Genomic DNA, 18931 nt, shown 5'->3' on the forward strand with positions numbered 1-18931 from the left:
CCAGGTGGCCGATGAGGGAATGGGTGGGCTTGGGGAGGTGAGGAGCAAGGTTGTCCATACAGACCTCAAGGGACTGCTTTTCCTTCCTTTCCAGACCTCCCTAGGAGACAGCTTGGATCTATAGCCCTTCTTCAGGAGGTTGAAAAATTAGACAAAGTTACCTTAAGAAGCAGAACTGATTTTTTATTAAGTACTCACTGAACTCTTCCTCTTAACCTCCCTCACTGAAACATCTCCAATCAGCTGTACAAGACATGAAGACCTGAACAAAAGTGTAGGAACAGCAAGGCCCATTAGGGCTTTCTGCATTGTAATGAGCCCCAGGGTGCCTTTGGTGCTGAGCCCATGAACCTGAGATGCTGAGAGGAGATGACCTCTCCAGAAGTCAAAGTCAGAAGCAAAACCCAAAGTACCTTGAAGCATTAAGGGGTCCTACTGAGGGCCATTACTGAGAAAGCCTCCCCGTGGGCTCGTTACAGCAGAAAATCGGCAGCAGTGCTGACAGGCAGGCAAAGGCAGAGCGCAAGTGGCTCTGATGCTTTGTCAAGACTTGATGTGTTTTTCAAGGCAAACACCAAGCCCTGACCCCCAGCCCTTGGGAAGGGAGATCGTGTCCCTCACGTGTGACTCAGGGCTCTTCCTGGGGCGGTGGGATGTGGGATGTGCGATGCCGAGTGAAGGACAACGGTATCACACTGCTTGGCCTCTCTGCCAGGGTGCAAGGAGGCAAGGAGGCTCCGGTGGCATGAGGACAATGTGTCTTCTCACAGGCCTTGGTGGCAGAGGCATCAGCCATAGCCAAGGGGACCAAGGCCTCAGTTCTGTCAGGGACATGCCAGAACCCTTGGCCACCTCTACCGCAGGCTGTCCTACACTTTCCCATGCCTATGCCTCTTTCTCTTCACGCTGTAGACACCCTGCTTCCCCCGCCACAGCATCTTCCTACCTGTACTGATGTCTCTCTGACTCCACCGACGACTGTTCCTTGAAACAGACTCTGTTCCTCATCCAGACTCCCTCTGGGTGACCTGTTGCACCACAGCACTACCCTTGCAGTGACGTTTCTTTCTTCCTCATGGCCAGTCTGCACCTCTCAAACTCCAGTTTTTGATGGGTTTCCTTTCTCATGCTCTTTCCCAGGTGCCACCTCCTCTGAAAGCAACTTTCAAGCTATCATGGCCTACGTGATACTACACTCCCCAGATCTTCTGATTCACTAGGCCAAAGAAGCCCAGGTCTCTCAGTCTCTCCCCACATGGCCCCTAACCCCATCCTGGCAGACCTCCTCTGGATCACCCCCAGTTTCTTGCCATTCCTCCAGAATGGGGAGCCCCACACTGGGGCACACTATTCCAGATGTGGCCACACCAGTGCTGAGTCAAGACGGACGACAACTCCCCTCATCTGGGTGGCCACACTCCTCCCAGTGCAGCCCCATATGCACATGGCTCTATTCCTGTTTAGCACCACCGGCTGCTATGGCATCCCTTGTAATGCCCAGGCCCTTTTCTTTGAGGTTGCTCTTCAGCCAGTCAAGTCTGAGCCTGCCTCAGTGAGGACATACTAGTTAAATGAAATTGCAAGCCAAGATAAGTGTAACCATGGTGACCATCCCAGAAACACCACATGAGGGCACAAAGCAAGACAAACCATGTCTGATGAGGAAAGGGTAACCAGAGGTGGACTGCTTGCATGGAAGGGCATGAGCACGGTCAAAGGGAAGACCTTGGGAGGGGCAAAAGAGGACAAAAGAAAATACCAGGTGAAGCCCTTCACCTGCAAAATAAAGACTGGAGTGGGACAAGACAGATGAGTTTGATCTGACCGTATTTACACGTGACCTACTTCCATGGTCATGGGGAACTGGAGGGCTTTCCCTAAAATCATCAAGAGAAATGCCATAGTGCATGGAAACACAGAAACGTTCAGGCTGCAAGTGACCTCAGGAGCTTTCTAGTCCAACATCCTGCTCACAGCAGGGTCACCTGTGGGGTCAAGCAGGTTGCACAGGCTTTTATTCACGTTGGACTTCAAACCCTCCCAAGATGGAGATGGCACCTACTCTCTGGGAAACCTCCTTGATCATTGGCCCTCATCAGCCCATCATGCACAACAGTGAAGAGCCTGACTCTCCGGATTACCTCCTGGTAGGTGTGGGCAGGCTGTTCTACGGTCTTCCCAAAGCCTTCTTTTCCACTGAGTCAACAAATCCAGCTTTCTCAAACTTCCACAGTGAGAAAGTCGATGTTACGCATTTGACCTGAGTGTCCTGAGATGTTTAAGGCTCTCCCAGTCCTGCTGGATTCTCTTGAAACTGCCAAAGACTTCAAGGTGATTATAATATCGTCACACTCCTGCTATAACTTTGTGCACGGTCCATTTGTGGACCCTGAAATTGAAAGGGACCAGTTGTATCAGCTGCATGTTCATAAATCCATGGAGCCTAATGGGATTCATCCCAGACCTGTTGGTCTGACCTCAGTACCTGGAAAAACCATGGAGAAGATCATAATATAAATTGCTGTGCTGGTTTTGGCTGGGATAGAGTTAATTTTCTTCAGAGTAGCTGGTATGGGGCTGCGTTTTGGATTTGTGCTGGAAACGGTATGGATAACACAGGGCTGTTTTCGTTCCTGCTGAGCAGCGCTTGCACAGCGTCAAGGCCTTTTCTGCTCCTCACCCCACCCCACCTGTGAGTAGGCTCGGGGTGCACAAGAAGGTGGGAGGGGACACAGGCGGGACAGCTGACCCCAACTGACCAAAGGGATATTCCATACCATATGACGTCATGCTCAGCAATAAAACTAGGGGGGAGGTTCGCGGGGGGGCCACTGCTCGGGGACTAACTGGGCATCGGCCAATTAGTGGTGACTAATTGTTTTCATTTGTATCGTTTGTCCTTCTTGGGTTTTATTTATCTCTCTCTTTGTTGTTTTTTTTTCTTTTCCTTAGAATTTTTATTATTATTATTATTATTATTATTATTATTACTACTACTACTACTATGTCTTTTTTAAATTATTAAACTGTTTTTATCTTAAACCACTCATTTTCTCACTTTTACCCTTCAAATTCTCTCCCCCATCCCACAATGGGGAGAGGGCTGAGTGAGTGGCTCTGTGGCGCTCAGTTGGCGCTGGGGTTAAACCATGACAACTGATTATTTTAAAAATTGTGGGAAGGGAATGCATGCCCTCAAGACTTCTCTGCTACTGAACGTAGAAAGGGAGAGTCCCAAGGCAAGAACCAGCTGTTCTGCAGGAATTTTAGCAGCATCAGTGCAATCACTGGCTTATAAAAATAAGCATAAATCTGTACAGGAAAATGGTTCAATGACATGAAAGGAGTATGGAATGGTTTAGTTTATTGTGTATTAGCACTGAGTATGACCAGTGGCTCAGCAAGAGCTCTGCATTGTTGAGAGAGAGGGCAGTTCTTGAAGTGCTGATCTCTTCTGATGCACAACATGTCAGTTGCAATGGTGTACGTTAGGTACAAAGAGAGGAAACCTGCTCCGAAGGAGATGACGTAACTTACTGAAGGAGGAGAGGTGTTTATTCCAGATAAAGCAATACAGAGTTTTAGATATGGCTGTTATAAAATTTTCCATAAGCAACATCTGATTCTGACGTCCCCTGCAGCAAGATTTTAGAGTTTTTTTCCCTTTTCTTAATGCCACTAGAAAAGAGTGACAGATATAGTTCAGTGCCATGGAGGGAATCTTCATAGCACTGGGGGTGCTTTTGTATAAAAATTGATATTTGCCAATTTGTTTTGATTTATGAAAGTCATATGGTTTAGTTTTCGGTAGTGCTGTGAGGAGCAGGGAGTTGGACTCCATGACCCTTATGGGTGCCTTCCAACTTGAGATATTCTAGGATTCTAGGATTGTGGGTACCACGGAAAGGCATTTAAAGGACAATGCAATCATCAGGCACAGTCAGCATGGGTTCACAAAGGGCTTTTGATACCGTCCCTCACAGCATCCTTCTGGGCAAGGTGTCCAGCCGTGAGATGAGGGGGTTCCCGGAGCACTCACGGGTGAAGAACTGGCTGGACGGCAGGGCTCAAAGTGTCGCAGTGACCGGGGCTGCATCTGGCTGGCAGCTGGTCACCAGTGGTGTTCCTCCGGGCTCCATCCTGGGGCCAGTTCTATACATTTATCAATGTTCAATGTATTTCTCAATGATCTGGAGGCAGGAGTGGAATCCGTTGTTAGCAAGTTTGCTGATGATCCCAAACTGGGAGGTGCTGTTGACTCTCTCGAGGGACGAGAGGCCTTGCCGAGGGATCCGGCTAGGTTGGAGCATTGAGCAGTCATCCTGAAGGGCATGACATTCAACGAGTCCAAATGCCGAGTTCTGCACCCGGGACGGAGTAACGCTCCGGACACAAGTACAGAGTGGGAGTGGCTGGAGAGCAGCCCTGCAGAAAGGGGCCTGGGGGTGCTGGTTGGCAGCAGGCTCCATGTGAGTCTCAGCCTGGGCTTGCCCCACAGCAGTGCCTGCTGCAGGGTGCTGCAGAGCTCTGGGCACTCCCACCACAGCCCCAGCCTCTCGGAAGGACCCAGAAGCTCCTGGGGGTGGGGAGGGGCTCTCATCCTCCCCATCAGTCCCACGGCTCGAGGCCAGCAATGGCCCAAGGAATTGGTTCCGTCACTCTTGGGGTGCTGTTGTGTCCTTTCCAGAAGAGCCCCCACACAGCCGGTGCCACCCCCACCCCCAGGTCCAGTGGCACAGGAGCTGCCCCAAGCTGGTGAACAGAAAAACCTCTTTCTCCTGCTTCTGGCCTTCTTTCTGACCCACGCGTGGTGCTCCACTCTTCTCCAGGGAAACCCCTGCTCCACAGAGAGCCTTTCCCCAGGGGAGTGTGTCCGTGCTGGCCTGGCCAGTTGTTGCTGGCTCCCTCCCTTGAGGTGCCCACAGGGCCCGGAGCTGGTGCTGCTGCTCTGCAGAGCTGCCCTGGCACCATGGGCTGACTCCATCCTGGCCATGCTGGTGCGGGAGTGAAGCAGATCTGGCCAGACAGGCATCACTGCCCTGAAAGGTGTCTCCCATGGCTCTGGGGCTGGGATACTCCGAGAAATCACAGGGCCTTTCAGCTCTTTCAGGATGTGTTCAGGTGTGTCGCTGGACCCAGCCCATGGCTCCTCACTGAAGATGATGTGAATCACTCTTCAGGCTGCCTTCCTCGTGCCTGCTGTGTCTCCACTGCCTCTCTGGCATTGCAGAGCCCCATTGGGCTGTGCATCCTTCAGGTTAGCCCTTTTCCTTTGGGTGACTCCACTTTTGGGGGGAGTTTTGGAAACCTCCCTTCACTTTCCAACCCGAGGCACCCAGTGACCAAGAGATGCCCTGTGCTCACCTGGTGGGTTCAGATCCCCTGTCTGAAGGTAGGGCATCTTTGACCAGCCCTGCCATATGTGAGAGAGCCTCAAGCAGATGCCTTTTGACCGTCCAGGATCTCCATGGCATTGGGCACCAGTAAAGTGAAGGCTCACTCCAGCCCTCATTCCCTCACACATCAAGCCATGCCCTTGTCCCCCTAAGCCAATGCAGCACCCAAGCCCAACAGCAGGGCCTTTTAGCCTGCAATTCCCTGAGCGTCTTCTGCACTCCACTGTGGAAAGAAGAGCCCAAGCTGCACACGCTGCATGCAGGCAATCCCCTTTATTTACAGACATGCCACAAAGGAGGCCAGCAGTAGCGCAGTGATAGACTCATTGAGAGAAGGCCTTTGGGCCAGACAGACTGGCTTCAGCCTCTTGAGAAGGACGATGAAAGCAAACATTTCTGATCACGATTATAACCAGTACAATGCCCAAAGGGCACAAGTTGCCTGAGATCACTTGGAGAAACCTTGTGAAGAGAGATGGGCAGCTTATTGCTGCTGAAATACTACTTCTAGAATGAGGTTCTTGAGGGCATTCTTGAGTTCCTTGTTCCTCATGCTGTAGATGAGCGGGTTCAGTGCTGGAGGTACCAACGCGTACAGAACTGTCACCACCAGATCGAGGGATGGGGAGGAGATGGAGGGAGGCTTCAGATAGGCAAATATGATAGTGCTGACAAACAGGGAGACCACGGCCAGATGAGGGAGGCACGTGGAAAAGGCTTTGTGTCGCCCTTGCTCAGAGGGAATCCTCAGCACAGCCCTGAAGATCTCCACATAGGACACCACAATGAAAATAAAAAACCCAAAACCTAAAGAAAGACTAACCACAAGAAGCCCAACTTCCCTGAGGTAGGTGTGTGAGCAAGAGAGCTTAAGGATCTGAGGGATTTCACAGAAGAACTGGTCCACAGCATTGCCCTTGCAGAGGGGCAGTGAAAATGTATTGGCAGTGTGCAGCAGACCAGTGAGAAACCCACTGCTCCAGACAGCTGCTGCCATGTGGACACAAGCTCTGCTGCCCAGGAGGGTCCCGTAGTGCAGGGGTTGGCAGATGGCAACATAGCGGTCATAGGCCATGATGGTGAGAATGTAATACTCTGCTGTGATCAAGAACAGAAAGAGAAACACCTGTGCAACACACCCCGCGTAGCAGATGGCCCTGGTGTCCCAGAGGGAATTGGCCATGGATTTGGGAACAGTGGTGGAGATGCAGCCCAGGTCAAGGATGGAGAGGTTGAGGAGGAAGAAGTACATGGGGGTGTGGAGGCGGTGGTCGCAGGCTATGGCGGTGATGATGAGGCCGTTGCCCAGCAGGGCAGCCAGGTAGATGCCCAGGAAGAGCCAGAAGTGCAAGAGCTGCAGCTGCCGCGTGTCTGCGAAGGCCAGGAGGAGGAAGTGGGTGATGGAGCTGGTGTTGGACATCTGCTGCCTCTGGGCATGGGGGACTGTCCAAGAGGGAAAAGACAGTGACAAGTTAGGAGAAACTTCTCTGAGCAAAATCAAAGCCATTTCTCATAGGACCACCCCAAAGTGTCTCTCTGCATTCAGGAAGTCCTTTGGCAGGTCCCTTGCACGAGCTCTGGTTGGTGCTGGCTGAGGGTGCCCCAGGGAGCCGCAGGCTCTGCTCTGGGCTCTGGAGGAGTTAGTCCTGCCCCACAGCAATAGGTAAACAGGAACACAGGGTCATCTCAGATTAAATCCACTCGTGATATCAAAGAGCTTCTCAGCATTGTCGCTGCCAATTCACCTGCCTGCAGAGCAGAGCTGTGGGGGTTTTGGTTTGTGTCTTCTGGTCTGGTTGCCCCACAACAGCTGAGCAGTGTTTCTAATGCAGAAATCCCGGGCATTTCTGCTGCACTGCAAGTGAAATCGTGTGGGTCCTGAGAGGCAAAGTGACTGTCCCTCAGTGCCGAGTGAGGACAGCCGCTCTGTCCATCAGCCCTGAGCTCAGCTGCGCTGTGCTGGCAGCTCTTTCAGCTGGAGGACTAAGGCACTCGTGTGTTCCCCCCAAAAGGAGACACAGTCAGAGGCTTGAGTTTTTCTCCTCTTTGGTGGTCAGGCTGCCGGGAAGGCAACTCATGGCCAAGTGTCCATGACATGAAGGGCAGAGGCTCTGCTGTGTGAGTGAGGAGAGCAGGGGGTTGCTCCAGGGAAAGCATCTGCACTGCAGGGGATGGCAGGGAGGTGCCTGAACCCCTCCTCCCATGGTCTTTCTGGGAGCAGTTCTGTCTTCCTCGCTGCCCATGGCTCTGCTGCCTGGAGCTCTTCTGGGCCAGGACCTGTTTTTCTGCCCTCACGGCTCCTCCCTCTTCATACTCACAGAGCCCATCCGCCCTGCTGCGTGCTCAGCTCTGCCCTGCAGACACCTCCTGGCAGCAGGGCACTGCCCAGGGACATCTCGGTGTGTGCAGGGGCTAAGGAGCAGCTCAGGCAAGTCCTAACGAGAACTGGGGTCTCATTGCCTACTCCAGAGCAGAGCAATCAATTCCCATCTCCCACTGCCCACCCAGACAACCCAGGGGAGAAAACTCAAAGCACACACTTCTTCCCTTTCAGGTAATCCCCTACCTTGACACCCATCTTTAACATGACCCTCTGCAAATGTCCTCCGGGTGATGGAGAAGCCTGAGCAGCCCTGACCCACGCTGCACCCTCTGGACAGCAGAAGGACCCTGCCCTGCTGGGGCTCACTCCTTCCACCCACAGCTTCTCCCCACAGCGTCGTGGGGAGCTCCCCGGGCAGGCTGAGTGCTGACCCTGGCAGGCGGCAGAGTCTCTGCCCTGGTGCTCAGCCCCCTGGGGCGCAGGGACCCTGCTCGGAAGGACAGCCCTGGCCACCCCTGCCTGCACACACGCCTTCACACCCTGGAGCAGTGCCCGGGAGAAGGCAGCCGTCATGCCCTCTCCTTCTGACGGTGCAGCAGGGAAGCCCTGCTCTGCAGCACCTCCTCCTCCTCTACAACAGGGAAGCTGTGAGAGTCCTCCTGAGAGATCATAGTTGCTGTGGCATGTACCAGCTTTTGGATATCCCTCCAGGAACCGCAGCTACATTGTCCTGCACCCAGGGACTTACCATGTAGAGGGCTGTGAAGATCTCTCCGCGCAGTGAGCTCTCAGCATCCTCACACTCCAGACTGCCTTTACGCTCTCTCTGCCTCGCTCCCTCCCCTCGGTGCCTGCAGGCAGTGCCCTCAGCCCTGCTGCGCTTTGCAGAGGAGCTGCTCCTGGGCAGAGCTGTCTCTCTGCAGCACTGCCCGCTTGCCAGGAGCTCCCTCCTTCCAGGAGCCCGGCCCAGCTCAGCAGCAGAGGACCAGCCCACGGCAGCACTTGCTCTGCCCCTCGCGGCTCCCTCGAGGGGTCCCTGGGGCTCCAGGGGAACCTGCTGGGAAACAGCCTGAAGTCATCCCTGATCTTCCCTCCCTCAGCTGCGCAGAGACACTTACTTCTCCTCTCAGGAAAAGACTTGGACATGAGAATCCCCTTTCTTTGTCCCAGCATTAGACAGGACTCCCAGGAAGGTGACAAGCAAAGACCTAATTTCTCCAAGCTGGGGGATATCCTCACTTGAATGAAATAGGCATTTCAGTGTGGCTTTGTAGTCCTAGGGCTCGAAAGACATTCAGCTCTCTGTTGTCCACGCCATGTCTCTGCTCTGAAGCAAAGCCTTTGCACACAGGGGGTCTTGGGCGCTTGGGACCAGGTTTCCTTAGGGCAGGGACGAGCTTGCCTGCTTCCACAGCTGCAGGGCTTCAGCCCAAACGTGCAGCAATGGCCTCAGCCAGGGCCACAGGCAGGAAGAGCTGGAGCTGCTCCTGAGGAGACAGAGCTGTGACATGGTTGCAGAGCTCAGGACAGCTGCTCTTCAAGGTCAGCATCCTCCAAGCTCAGCAAGGCTCCAGATCGAAACTCCCTCTGAACTTGAAAGGCCATTGAAGGGCACCAGAAGGAGCGTTCACTGCTTCAGGAACAGTTAAAGAAGAAACAAAGGTGCTGTGTGGCCACTGCTGAATGTGGTGAGAGCAGGAGCAGATAGATCTGAGGTTCTCTGTGTCCTCTTTGCCTCAGGCTTCCCCAGCAAGGTCTGCCAGGCCTCTGGGACTCAGGGCAGGACTCTGGAGGAGATCAAGCAGCGGTGCATGGGGATCAAGCCAGGGATCACTTGAGCCAACGCAATCCTTACCAGTCGAGGGGACAGGAGGGGCGGCATCCCAGGGAGCTGAGAGAGCAGCCCAAGATCACAGGGAAGCCACTCTCCATCATCTTTCAAAGGTGGTGGTGTCTGTGGGGATTCCCTGATGACTCGCAGCACCCAAACCTTGCACGCACCTTTCAAAACTGCCCCAAGGATGTGCAGAGGAGCGGAAGGCTGTGCCCCAGATCGTGTTCCCTCAGCTCCATTTCTGGGGGTCTGAAAGAGAAGGTGACTGGATTTACTGGATTTAGCTTGTCTCTCACCTTCCTCTTTGCTTTCTGTGATGAAAGGACAGGACTGCTGGACACAGGGAGACCAGTGGTTGTCTTTTAACCTGGAAGTCAGTGAAGTTTTCAACATCACGCCCCCAATATTCTTGTGCCCAAGTTCGGATATTGTGGTCTGCATGGGTGGATAAGTAGATGGGTAAATAACCAGATGGATGGTCGGGCTCAGAGGGAGATGATCAATGCGTGGTACTCTGCCTGCAGGTATTGAGCTCGTAGGGTCCTGCAGGGGTCTGTCCTGCCACCTGCCCTCTTTAACGTGCTTTTAATGACCTGGAGGAGATGAGCGAGTGCTTTTTCATCGCATTTGCAGATGGACACCATATTGGGGAGAGCAGACATTGCACTGGAGGGCAGGCCTGCCATCCCAAAGGACAAAGACAGGCCAGAGGGATTTGCAAAATGTAACATCATGATGTCCAGTAAACACAAATTTGCAAATCCTGCCTTGAGGTGCACCAATCCCATGCAATGACAGAGGCCAGGGGCTGTGTGGCTGGGTAACAGCTCTATGGGAAAGGCTCTGGTGGTCCTTGGATTTCATTAGGCAAAATGGGAGCCATCAGCAAAGAAGGCCAACAGCATCCTTTGCTTCTCTCTTCATCCCTTAAAATTACAAGTGCTTCTCTTTTCTTATCCTAATATCCTCCAAAAAGAACAGCCTACACTCTGAAACCTTTCCCCATTGACCATCCATTTCTTGTTTCCTTCCCTCTTTTGGCATTTCTGAGATGGTTGCTGATTTTCAACCTTGGGTAGCAGCTCCATTAAACACATCATTCTCTTTCAGTCCTTGGAGTGTCCTGCAATTCCCCATCTTGGTATCTTGTTTGAGACACTGGCCCACAAACCTTAACTGCTGACGTGTTGGAGTTTCACTCCAGAGGGACCTTTCAGACCAGGGGGCAAGGTCTGCACTGGGTCAGAAGAACCTTGTGCATCAGGACAGGCTGGGACCTGACTGGCTGAGGATTGTTCTGAGGAGAAGGGCATGGGAGTTCTGGTGGATGCCCTAGGAGCCGATGGGTTTCCCATCTTGAAAGGAGGATGGAGAAACTGGAGAAGGTCCAGAGGAAGGCTGTTACCATGGGCTTAGGAGCCTAAAGCGCATGAGCTGTGTGGAGAGGCTGAGGCAACTGAGCCTCTTTAGTCTGCTGAAGCGGAGGCACAGGGCAGTCTAAAAGCAGGCGACACCTGCCTGGAGAGGTGGTGGAGCCAAGCTCTTCTGCAATGGAAGATGGTATGGCAGAGACAACAGCCACAAGCTTCTTCCCAGGGCCTTCAGACTGGGCCTCAGGAGAAACTGGCTAGGAGGGTGATGCTGCAGTGCAGCAGGACACCCAGAGACTCTCTGTGCTCTCCATCTCTGGAGGTTTTCAGGTTTCAGCTCTACAAAGTCACAGCTGACCTGACCCATGGTTGGTGATTCCCCAGCCTTTGTTGGGAACCTGCACTGGGGACCCCCAGTAGTCCCTTTTCCCAACATCTGTTCCATGCCCTTGTGCCTTGCAGTGTCCCCATGTTGTGGAGGCTCACAAAATCAAACTAGGCAGGTGATAGGTTCAAAAATAAACTGTATTTAAACAAAAATTGTTTAGCAGCAACGTAACTCGAAATGAGGCTCATCAAAATCATTCAACACTCTGACGACATCAGTAAGCTATAGGTTCAGGATGGTGTATGATGAATTAATACTACACTGCCAGCTTTCGAAATGAGCATCTAAAATGTGCACAGTCACTGACCTATAAGATGAGGGCTCTCAACCTCGAGGAGTTTCCCTGGGCAGCGTCCCCACCCAAGGGGAGGGTTCCCGACTGCAGACCTGCTGCTCCGAGGAGGACCGACTCAACTTGCCCTCCGGTGGGCATGTTTCATTATACCCCAGTTGAATCTGACCTGTGGTCAACTCTGAGTGGCTGAGGGCCTTAACTTTCTTACTCCTTGCCCGAGGTGTATACATGACCATAATTACTGACCCAAACTGTGTACGTGATGGTCGGCACTTGCCACCTTAAAGACGCAAAATTAAGGGCTTGAAAAGCTAGGATGCAGTGGTCCTGATGCCCCTGGTCTTTTATCGGGCTGGGTGCACTCGCCATACTATTCACCCCCTGACCACAGTCACCATTCGACTGGTTTCCTTGGAGTGGTTGTACAGTCACCTCTTGCCTCCAAAGTTAAAAGGGAGCGCAGTCTCGGTGAGGTCGGTGCTCACCGTGAATCATCATTTCTCAGTTTAATGTTGTACTGGAACATCAATTGTACCAACAGAGTCTAAAGGAACACCAATTATACAAACAGATATCAAGGGAGTATACTCCATGGTTAATATGGATTTCATTGTTGTGTGCTTTAACACAAGGTATAACAATACAAATCACAGCAATCACAACTACAACCATTATGAGAGATTGGAGAAGGCTGGTTAGCCATCCTGACAAAGAAAACCCAAACACATCGAAAACTTTCCCCAACCAATTAGTCCCCAGTGCAGCAACAATTGCCTCTGAGTCCTCTGCTACTTTTGTCATTCTGTTGATCTGGCCTTGAAGGGGTCCTGACACGTTCGGCATGTGGGCACAGCACTCAACTACTGATAGGTTCACGACTCCACATACGCCTTTCTCCTTTACCAGCATCAGATCTAACATGGCTCGGTGTCCTGGTTTCGGCTGGGATAGAGTTAAATTTCTTCCTAGTGCTGTGTTTTGGATTTACTGTTAGAAGAATGTTGATAACACAGTGATGTTTTCAATTGTCACTAAGTTTCCTGCTAGTCAAGGACATTCAGCTTACAAAAAAATAACAAGTCCTGGGAGGGAGCACAGCCAGGACAGCTAGCCCAGCTGGCCAACGGGGTATTCCATACCATGTGATGTCATGCTCAGTATATGAATGGTAGGCATGCTCTAAGAAGTAACGATTGCTATTTGGTTATCAGTCAGCGCGGGTGGTGAGCAATTGCATTGTGCATCACTCATTTTGTATATTCTATCTTTTTTTTTTTCTTCCTTTCCTTTTCTGTTCCATTACACTGTCTTTATCTCAACCCACGAGTTTTTTCACTCCTACCCTTCTGATTCTCTCCCGGTCCCATTGCGGGGGGTTGGGGAGTGAGCAAGCCGCTGCGTTGTGTTTGGCTGCCTGCCAGGTTAAACCACAACAGTCCGTTTTGGCACACAACGTGGGGCTCGAAGGGTTGAGATAACGACACATCTGACCTGAACGGGTTAAAAAAAATTCGTAATAAATATTTATTATATCAGTTTAGTAGTCGCTGGTCACAATGTTGGTTTATTTGCTCTCAGATTTGTTGGATCTGTTCTTGGAGTTTTGGTCTGTAGCTCCCTACTGGCTGTATATACTGCTGATTATCAGTATTTATGTGGGGAAATGGATTAAGGTCATCGCTTTGCTATACTGTGTGACACTGGTTTATGTTATGATAAAATTATTGGTCAGGAGACTGTACCCAGCACTGCCGTCACCCCTGTTCTTCGGGAGCTATCTTTTGGAAACTATTAATAATTACACTTTTTACCCCTTCCCCTCAGAGAGCCAATTTACAGGGGAGATAGCTTCCTTCACCTTCCCTTCTCCTCCAGACTGATTACAAAAGCTCTGGAGGATTTTGAATATCCTTGGGGTGCTCAAACCGGCGTGTTCCTATTGCTATGTCTTCTGAATATGTTTCAGGCCTTGTTTAAGGTTAAACAACTATTTACGAATACCACCCAGAGATCTGCCCCGAGGCTGGATAGTTATGAGTGGCAGGGTATGTGGGATAGTATGGGCAAGTGCCTAGGACAGTGGTCACCTCCAATGTTTTGGAGCTTCACCCCTGAACAAGTGCAGAATCCTGAAAAACTAGTAAAATTATTGGAAAATGTATGCTGTCACCCTGGCAATTCCAGAGAGACCCAGATTACTGCAAGGGGCTGGGGCCTGGCCCATGCCTACCGAGCCCTGTTCAACACTATTCAGAACCCTCAAGGGGGAGAGGAGGTCTCCGGAGCTGATGACAAAATGACAGGCACTGCAGCTACTCCAACCCCCACGATGGGCACTGCGGCTACTCCAAACCCTGCAACGGGCACTGCAGCTGCTCCAACCCCCACGACGGGTGCTGCAGCTGAAGCAGAGGACCAACCCTTGCTGGTATCCGTAGCCCTTGTACAGAAGAAATCTTGTAAGTGGAAGTCAAGTCATTTAGAAAGGAATGATGGAAAAGCAGGACCATCACGAGGAGGGCAGGAGGAAGAGGAAGAACTCCTAAACGAGGCGGAAACCACCCGATCCCTATCCCTGAATGTGTTGTGAGATATGCAGAAAGATTTCAGCCGTCGTCCAGGTGAGCATATCATTACCAGGTTACCATAACGATATGCTCTGATGTTGGGATAGTGGGGACAGTAGCCTGGAATCAGAGGGGAAGGAGGCCAAACAGCTGGGATCCCTTGCTAGGGACGGAGACATTGACAAAGCAATTGGAAAAGGGGCACAAGCCCTCAGCCTCTGGAGGCGACTGCTGTCAGGCGTGAAGGAAAGGTATCCCTTCAAGGAAGATGTTCTATATCGCCCAGGCAAATGGACCACTATGGAGAGAGGTATCCAGTACCCGAGAGAATTAGGTGTGCTGGAGGTGGTTTATAGTGATCTGGACAATGAGTAAGTACGCAAAGATCCAGATGAAGTCCAGTGCACACGAATCATGTGGCGCAAGTTGGTACGGAGCGCACCAGCGTCGCATGCCAGTTCGTTGGCAGTACTGTGCTGGAAAGAGGAAGAAGCACCAATGGTAGATGACGTGGTTGGCAGACTCCGGGAATACGAAGAAATTGTCTCCTCCTCTCTTGTCTCGGCTCTGGAGAAATTGTCCCGGGATTCCAGCAACTCAAAGAGGATACGTCCTATTCTCCACCTGTACGGATCAGTATCTCAGCCATTAGGAGTCAGCGTTCTTCTGCTCAAGAGAGAGGATATAGAAGGTACACACCTCGGGGCACCCTGTGGTTTCACCTGCGTGACCACGGAAAGGACATGAGGCAGTGCGATGGAAAACCTACCTCGACCCTAGAGGCACGGGTATGTGAGTTGCAAGGAAAAACAATGACACAAGGGGGTTCTCCCAGGAAAAATGCTGCTCCAGTTTTCAGGAAAAACCTGTCTCACGACGGTTCAGTTTCCAGTGAACAGTTCCCCAGACAAAGTAGAAAGACTGATCTTATGTCGAATTGTAATTGTAATGAAGAAATTCTTGACTCGTATTTGCAAGAAGTGAGAAACAGATACTATGACCAGAACTAGAGGGGCCCTGCCTCCAGCCACGTGGAGGAAAGGGACAACCGGGTTTACTGGACTGTGTGGATTCGATGGCCTGGCACATCAGAGCCACAGGAGTATAAGGCTCTCGTAGACACTGGTGCACAGTGTACCCTGATGCCATCAAGCTCTAAAGGGGCAGAACCCATTTGTATTTCTGGAGTGACAGGGGGATCCCAAGAGTTAACTGTACTGGAGGCTGAAGTGAGCCTAACCGGGAATGAGTGGCAGAAGCACCCCATTGTGACTGGCCCAGAGGCTCCGTGCATCCGTGGCACAGGCTACCTCAGGAGAGGCCTGTGTATTTCAAGGACCCAACAGGGTACCGGTGGGCTTTTGGGTAGCGTTGGCGAAGGCTGACAGCTGCAGACCCAGTTCCAGAATAGCCTGCCGGTTCCGTACCAGAGCAACTCCCATCCCAAAATCTGATTCCAGCCACCATCCTACTTAGAATCATAGAATCATTATAGTTGGAAAAGACCTCTAAGATCATCGAGTCCAACCATCAACCCAACACCACCATGCCCACTACACCATATCCCTAAGCACCACATCTACATGTCTTTTAAATACCTCCAGGGATGGGGACTCAACCCCTTCCCTGAGCAGCCTGTTCTTAGGCCTGACCACTCTTTCAGTAAAGAAATTTCTCCTAATGTCCAATCTAAACCTCCCTTGGTGCAACTTGAGGCCATTTCCTCTCGTCCTATCGCTGTTACTTGGCAGAAGAGACCAACACCCACCTCGCTACAACCTCCTTTCAGGTAGTTGTAGAGCGCGATGAGGTCTCCCCTCAGCCTCCTCTTCTCCAGGCTAAACAACCCCAGTTCCCTCAGCTGCTCCCCATCAGACTTGTGCTCCGGGCCCTTCACCAGCTTCATTGCCCTCCTCTGGACATGCTCCAGCACCTCAATGTCCTTCTTGTGGTGAGGGGCCCAAAACTGAACACAGTAGTCGAGGTGCGGCCTCACCAGTGCCGAGTACAGGGGCGCAATCACCTCCCTGCTCCTGCTGGCCACACTATTTCTGATACAGGCCAGGATGCCGTTGGCCTTCTTGACCACCTGGGCACACTGCTGGCTCATGTTCAGCAGTGAGGTTCAGCACCCCGAGGTTCTTTTCCTCTGGGCAGCTTTCCAGCCACTCTTCCCCAAGCCTGTAGCATTGCCTGGGGTTGGTGTGGCCGAAGTGCAGGACCGGGCACTTGGCCTTGTTAAATCTCATACAGTTGGCCTCAGCTCATCGATCCAGCCTGTCCAGGTCCCTCTGCAGAGCCTTCCTACCCTCCAGCAGATCAACACTCCCGCCCAGCTTGGTGTTGTCTGCAAACTTACTGAGGGAGCACTCGATTCCCTCATCCAGATCGGTGATAAAGATATTGAACAGGACCGGCCCCAGTACTGAGCCCTGGGGAACACCGCTCGTGACCGGCCGCCAACTGCATTTAACTCCGTTGACCACAACTCTCTGGGCTCGGCCGTCCAGCCAGTTTTTTACCCAGCGAAGAGTGTACCTGTCTAGGCCATGAGCCACCAGCTTCTCTAGGAGAATGCTCTGGGAAACAGTGTCAAAGGCTTTACTGAAGTCCAGGTAGACCACATCCACAGCCTTTCCCTCATCCAGTAGGCGGGTCACCTGGTCATAGAAGGAGATCAGGTTGGTCCAGCAGGTTTTGTATGTGTACGTGTATTTGGTTTGTGTATAGTTCTATGAGTAGTTCTTTCTCTAGCTGAAATAGTATCAGCAACCACATCTCTGCCGGTGTCTGTACCACTGATGGTCTTCGGTATTGGTTTGACTACCTGTAATGGTATCACTGTCTCTTTACTGGTATTGGGATCACTAATGGTATTGGTAATGGCAACTGTAAAGGTAATTGTATCTTGTCCTGGTTTCGGCTGGGATAGAGTTAATTTTCTTCCCAGTAGCTGGTATAGTGCTGTGTTTTGGATTTAGTATGAGAAGAATGTTGATAACACCCTGATGTTGTAGTTGTTGCTAAGTAGTGTTTATACAAAGTCAAGGACGTTTCAGCTTCCTGTGCTCTGCCAGGTGCACAAGAAGCTGGGAGGGAGCATAGCCAGGACAGCTGACCCAAGTGGCCAACGGGGTATTCCATACCATATGACGTCATGCTCAGTATATAAACTAGGAGGTGCGGTCCAGGAAGCAGCGATCGCTGCTCAGGGACTGGCTAGACATCGGTCGGCGGGTGGTGAGCAATTGCATTCTGCATAACTCATTTTGTATATTCTATTATTATTATTATTATTATTATTATTATTATTATTATTATTATTATTATTATTATTGCTTTCTTTTCTGTTCTATTAAACTGTCTTTATCTCAGTCCACAAATTTTACTTTTTTTTTTTTTTTCTGATTCCCTCCCCCATCCCACTGTGTTGGGGGGCAGTGAGTGAGCAGCTGTGTGGTGATTGGTTGCCTGCCAGGTTAAACCACAATCATCTGCATCAGTATGTGTAATGATATCAATATCTGCAATGGGATCAGTATCATAGAATCATAGAATAGTTTGGGTTGGAAGGGACCTTTAAAGGTCACCTAGTCCAACCCCCCTGCCGTGAGCAGGAACATCTTCAGCTAGAACAGGTTGTTCAGAGCCGTGTCCAACCCGACCTTGAATGTTCCCAGGGATGGGGCATCTACCACTTCTCTGGGCAACCTGTGCCAGTGTTTCACCAACCTCATGGTAAAAAACTTCTTCCTTCTATCTAGTCTGAAACTACACTCTTTTAGTTTAAAACCATTCCCCCTTGTCCTATTGCAACAGGCCCTGCTAAAAAGTCTCTCCCCATCTTTCTTACAAGCCCCCTTCAAGTACTGAAAGGCTGCCTCAGGTGTCCTCAAAGCCGCCTCTTCTCCAGGCTGAACAACCCCAACTCTCTCAGCCTTTCTTCACAGCAGAGGCGTTCCATCCCCCTGACCATTTTTGTGGCCCTTCTCTGACCCACTCCAACAGCTCCATGTCTTTCCTGGGCTGAGGGCTCCAGAGCTGGACGCAGTGCTCCAGGTGGGGTCTCACCAGGGCAGAATGGAGGGACAGAATCCCCTCCCTCGACCTGCTGGCCACGCTGCTTTTGATGCAGCCCAGGATACGGTTGGCCTTCTGGGCTGTGAGCACACATTGCTGGCTCATGTCCAGCTTTTGCTCCACCAGGACCCCCAAGTCCTCCTCGGCAGGGCTGCTCTCAATCCCTTCATCCCCCAGCCTGTATGGATACCGGGGGTTGCCCCGACCCAGGTGCAGGACCTTGCACTTGGCCTTGAACCTCCTGATGTTCACACAGGCCCACTTCTCCAGCTTGTCCAGGTCCCTCTGAACGGCATTTGAATGGCATGCCCTCTGAATGGCATCCAACTCCTCGTGGAGCTCGAGAGGAAAAGGAAACAGTTCAATCTCTGCTAGCAAGGTCAGGCTTCGCAGGAAGATTACAGAGCCGCGGTTCGCATATATGCAAGGAGAAGACCCAAAAGATCAAAGCTCCACAAGAGTTGTGACTGGCCAGGGTTGTGTCACAGGGACAAAAAGAAGGGCTTTTTCAAGTATGGGAATGGCAAGAGGAGGAGGTCAAAAGAATGAAGATGGTCACCTGACAACTAATAGGGATGAAGAGCAAGTGGAGGCATTCCATGCTTTTCCTTAGAGCCATAGAATATCTCGAGGTGGAAGGGACCCATAAAGATCATTGAGCCCATCTCCCTGCGCCTC

General features: G+C 51.5%; 1 protein-coding gene across 1 annotated transcript; it reads right to left on the bottom strand.

The window, feature by feature from the left end:
• Positions 1–5880: 5880 nt before the first annotated feature.
• LOC142076581 (olfactory receptor 14J1-like) lies at positions 5881–6816 on the bottom strand. Its single transcript, XM_075138874.1, has one exon. It carries the CDS (start codon positions 6814–6816, stop codon positions 5881–5883), a length of 936 nt encoding a protein of 311 aa, XP_074994975.1.
• Positions 6817–18931: the final 12115 nt, after the last annotated feature.

Source organism: Calonectris borealis, unplaced genomic scaffold, assembly GCF_964195595.1.
Source record: "Calonectris borealis unplaced genomic scaffold, bCalBor7.hap1.2 HAP1_SCAFFOLD_66, whole genome shotgun sequence".
NCBI classification, from domain to species: Eukaryota; Metazoa; Chordata; class Aves; order Procellariiformes; family Procellariidae; genus Calonectris; species Calonectris borealis.

What these genes read in the sequence shown, in the direction of transcription:
- LOC142076581 (XM_075138874.1), bottom strand. Translation starts at nt 6,816, where the DNA reads ATGTCCAACACCAGCTCCATCACCCACTTCCTCCTCCTGGCCTTCGCA.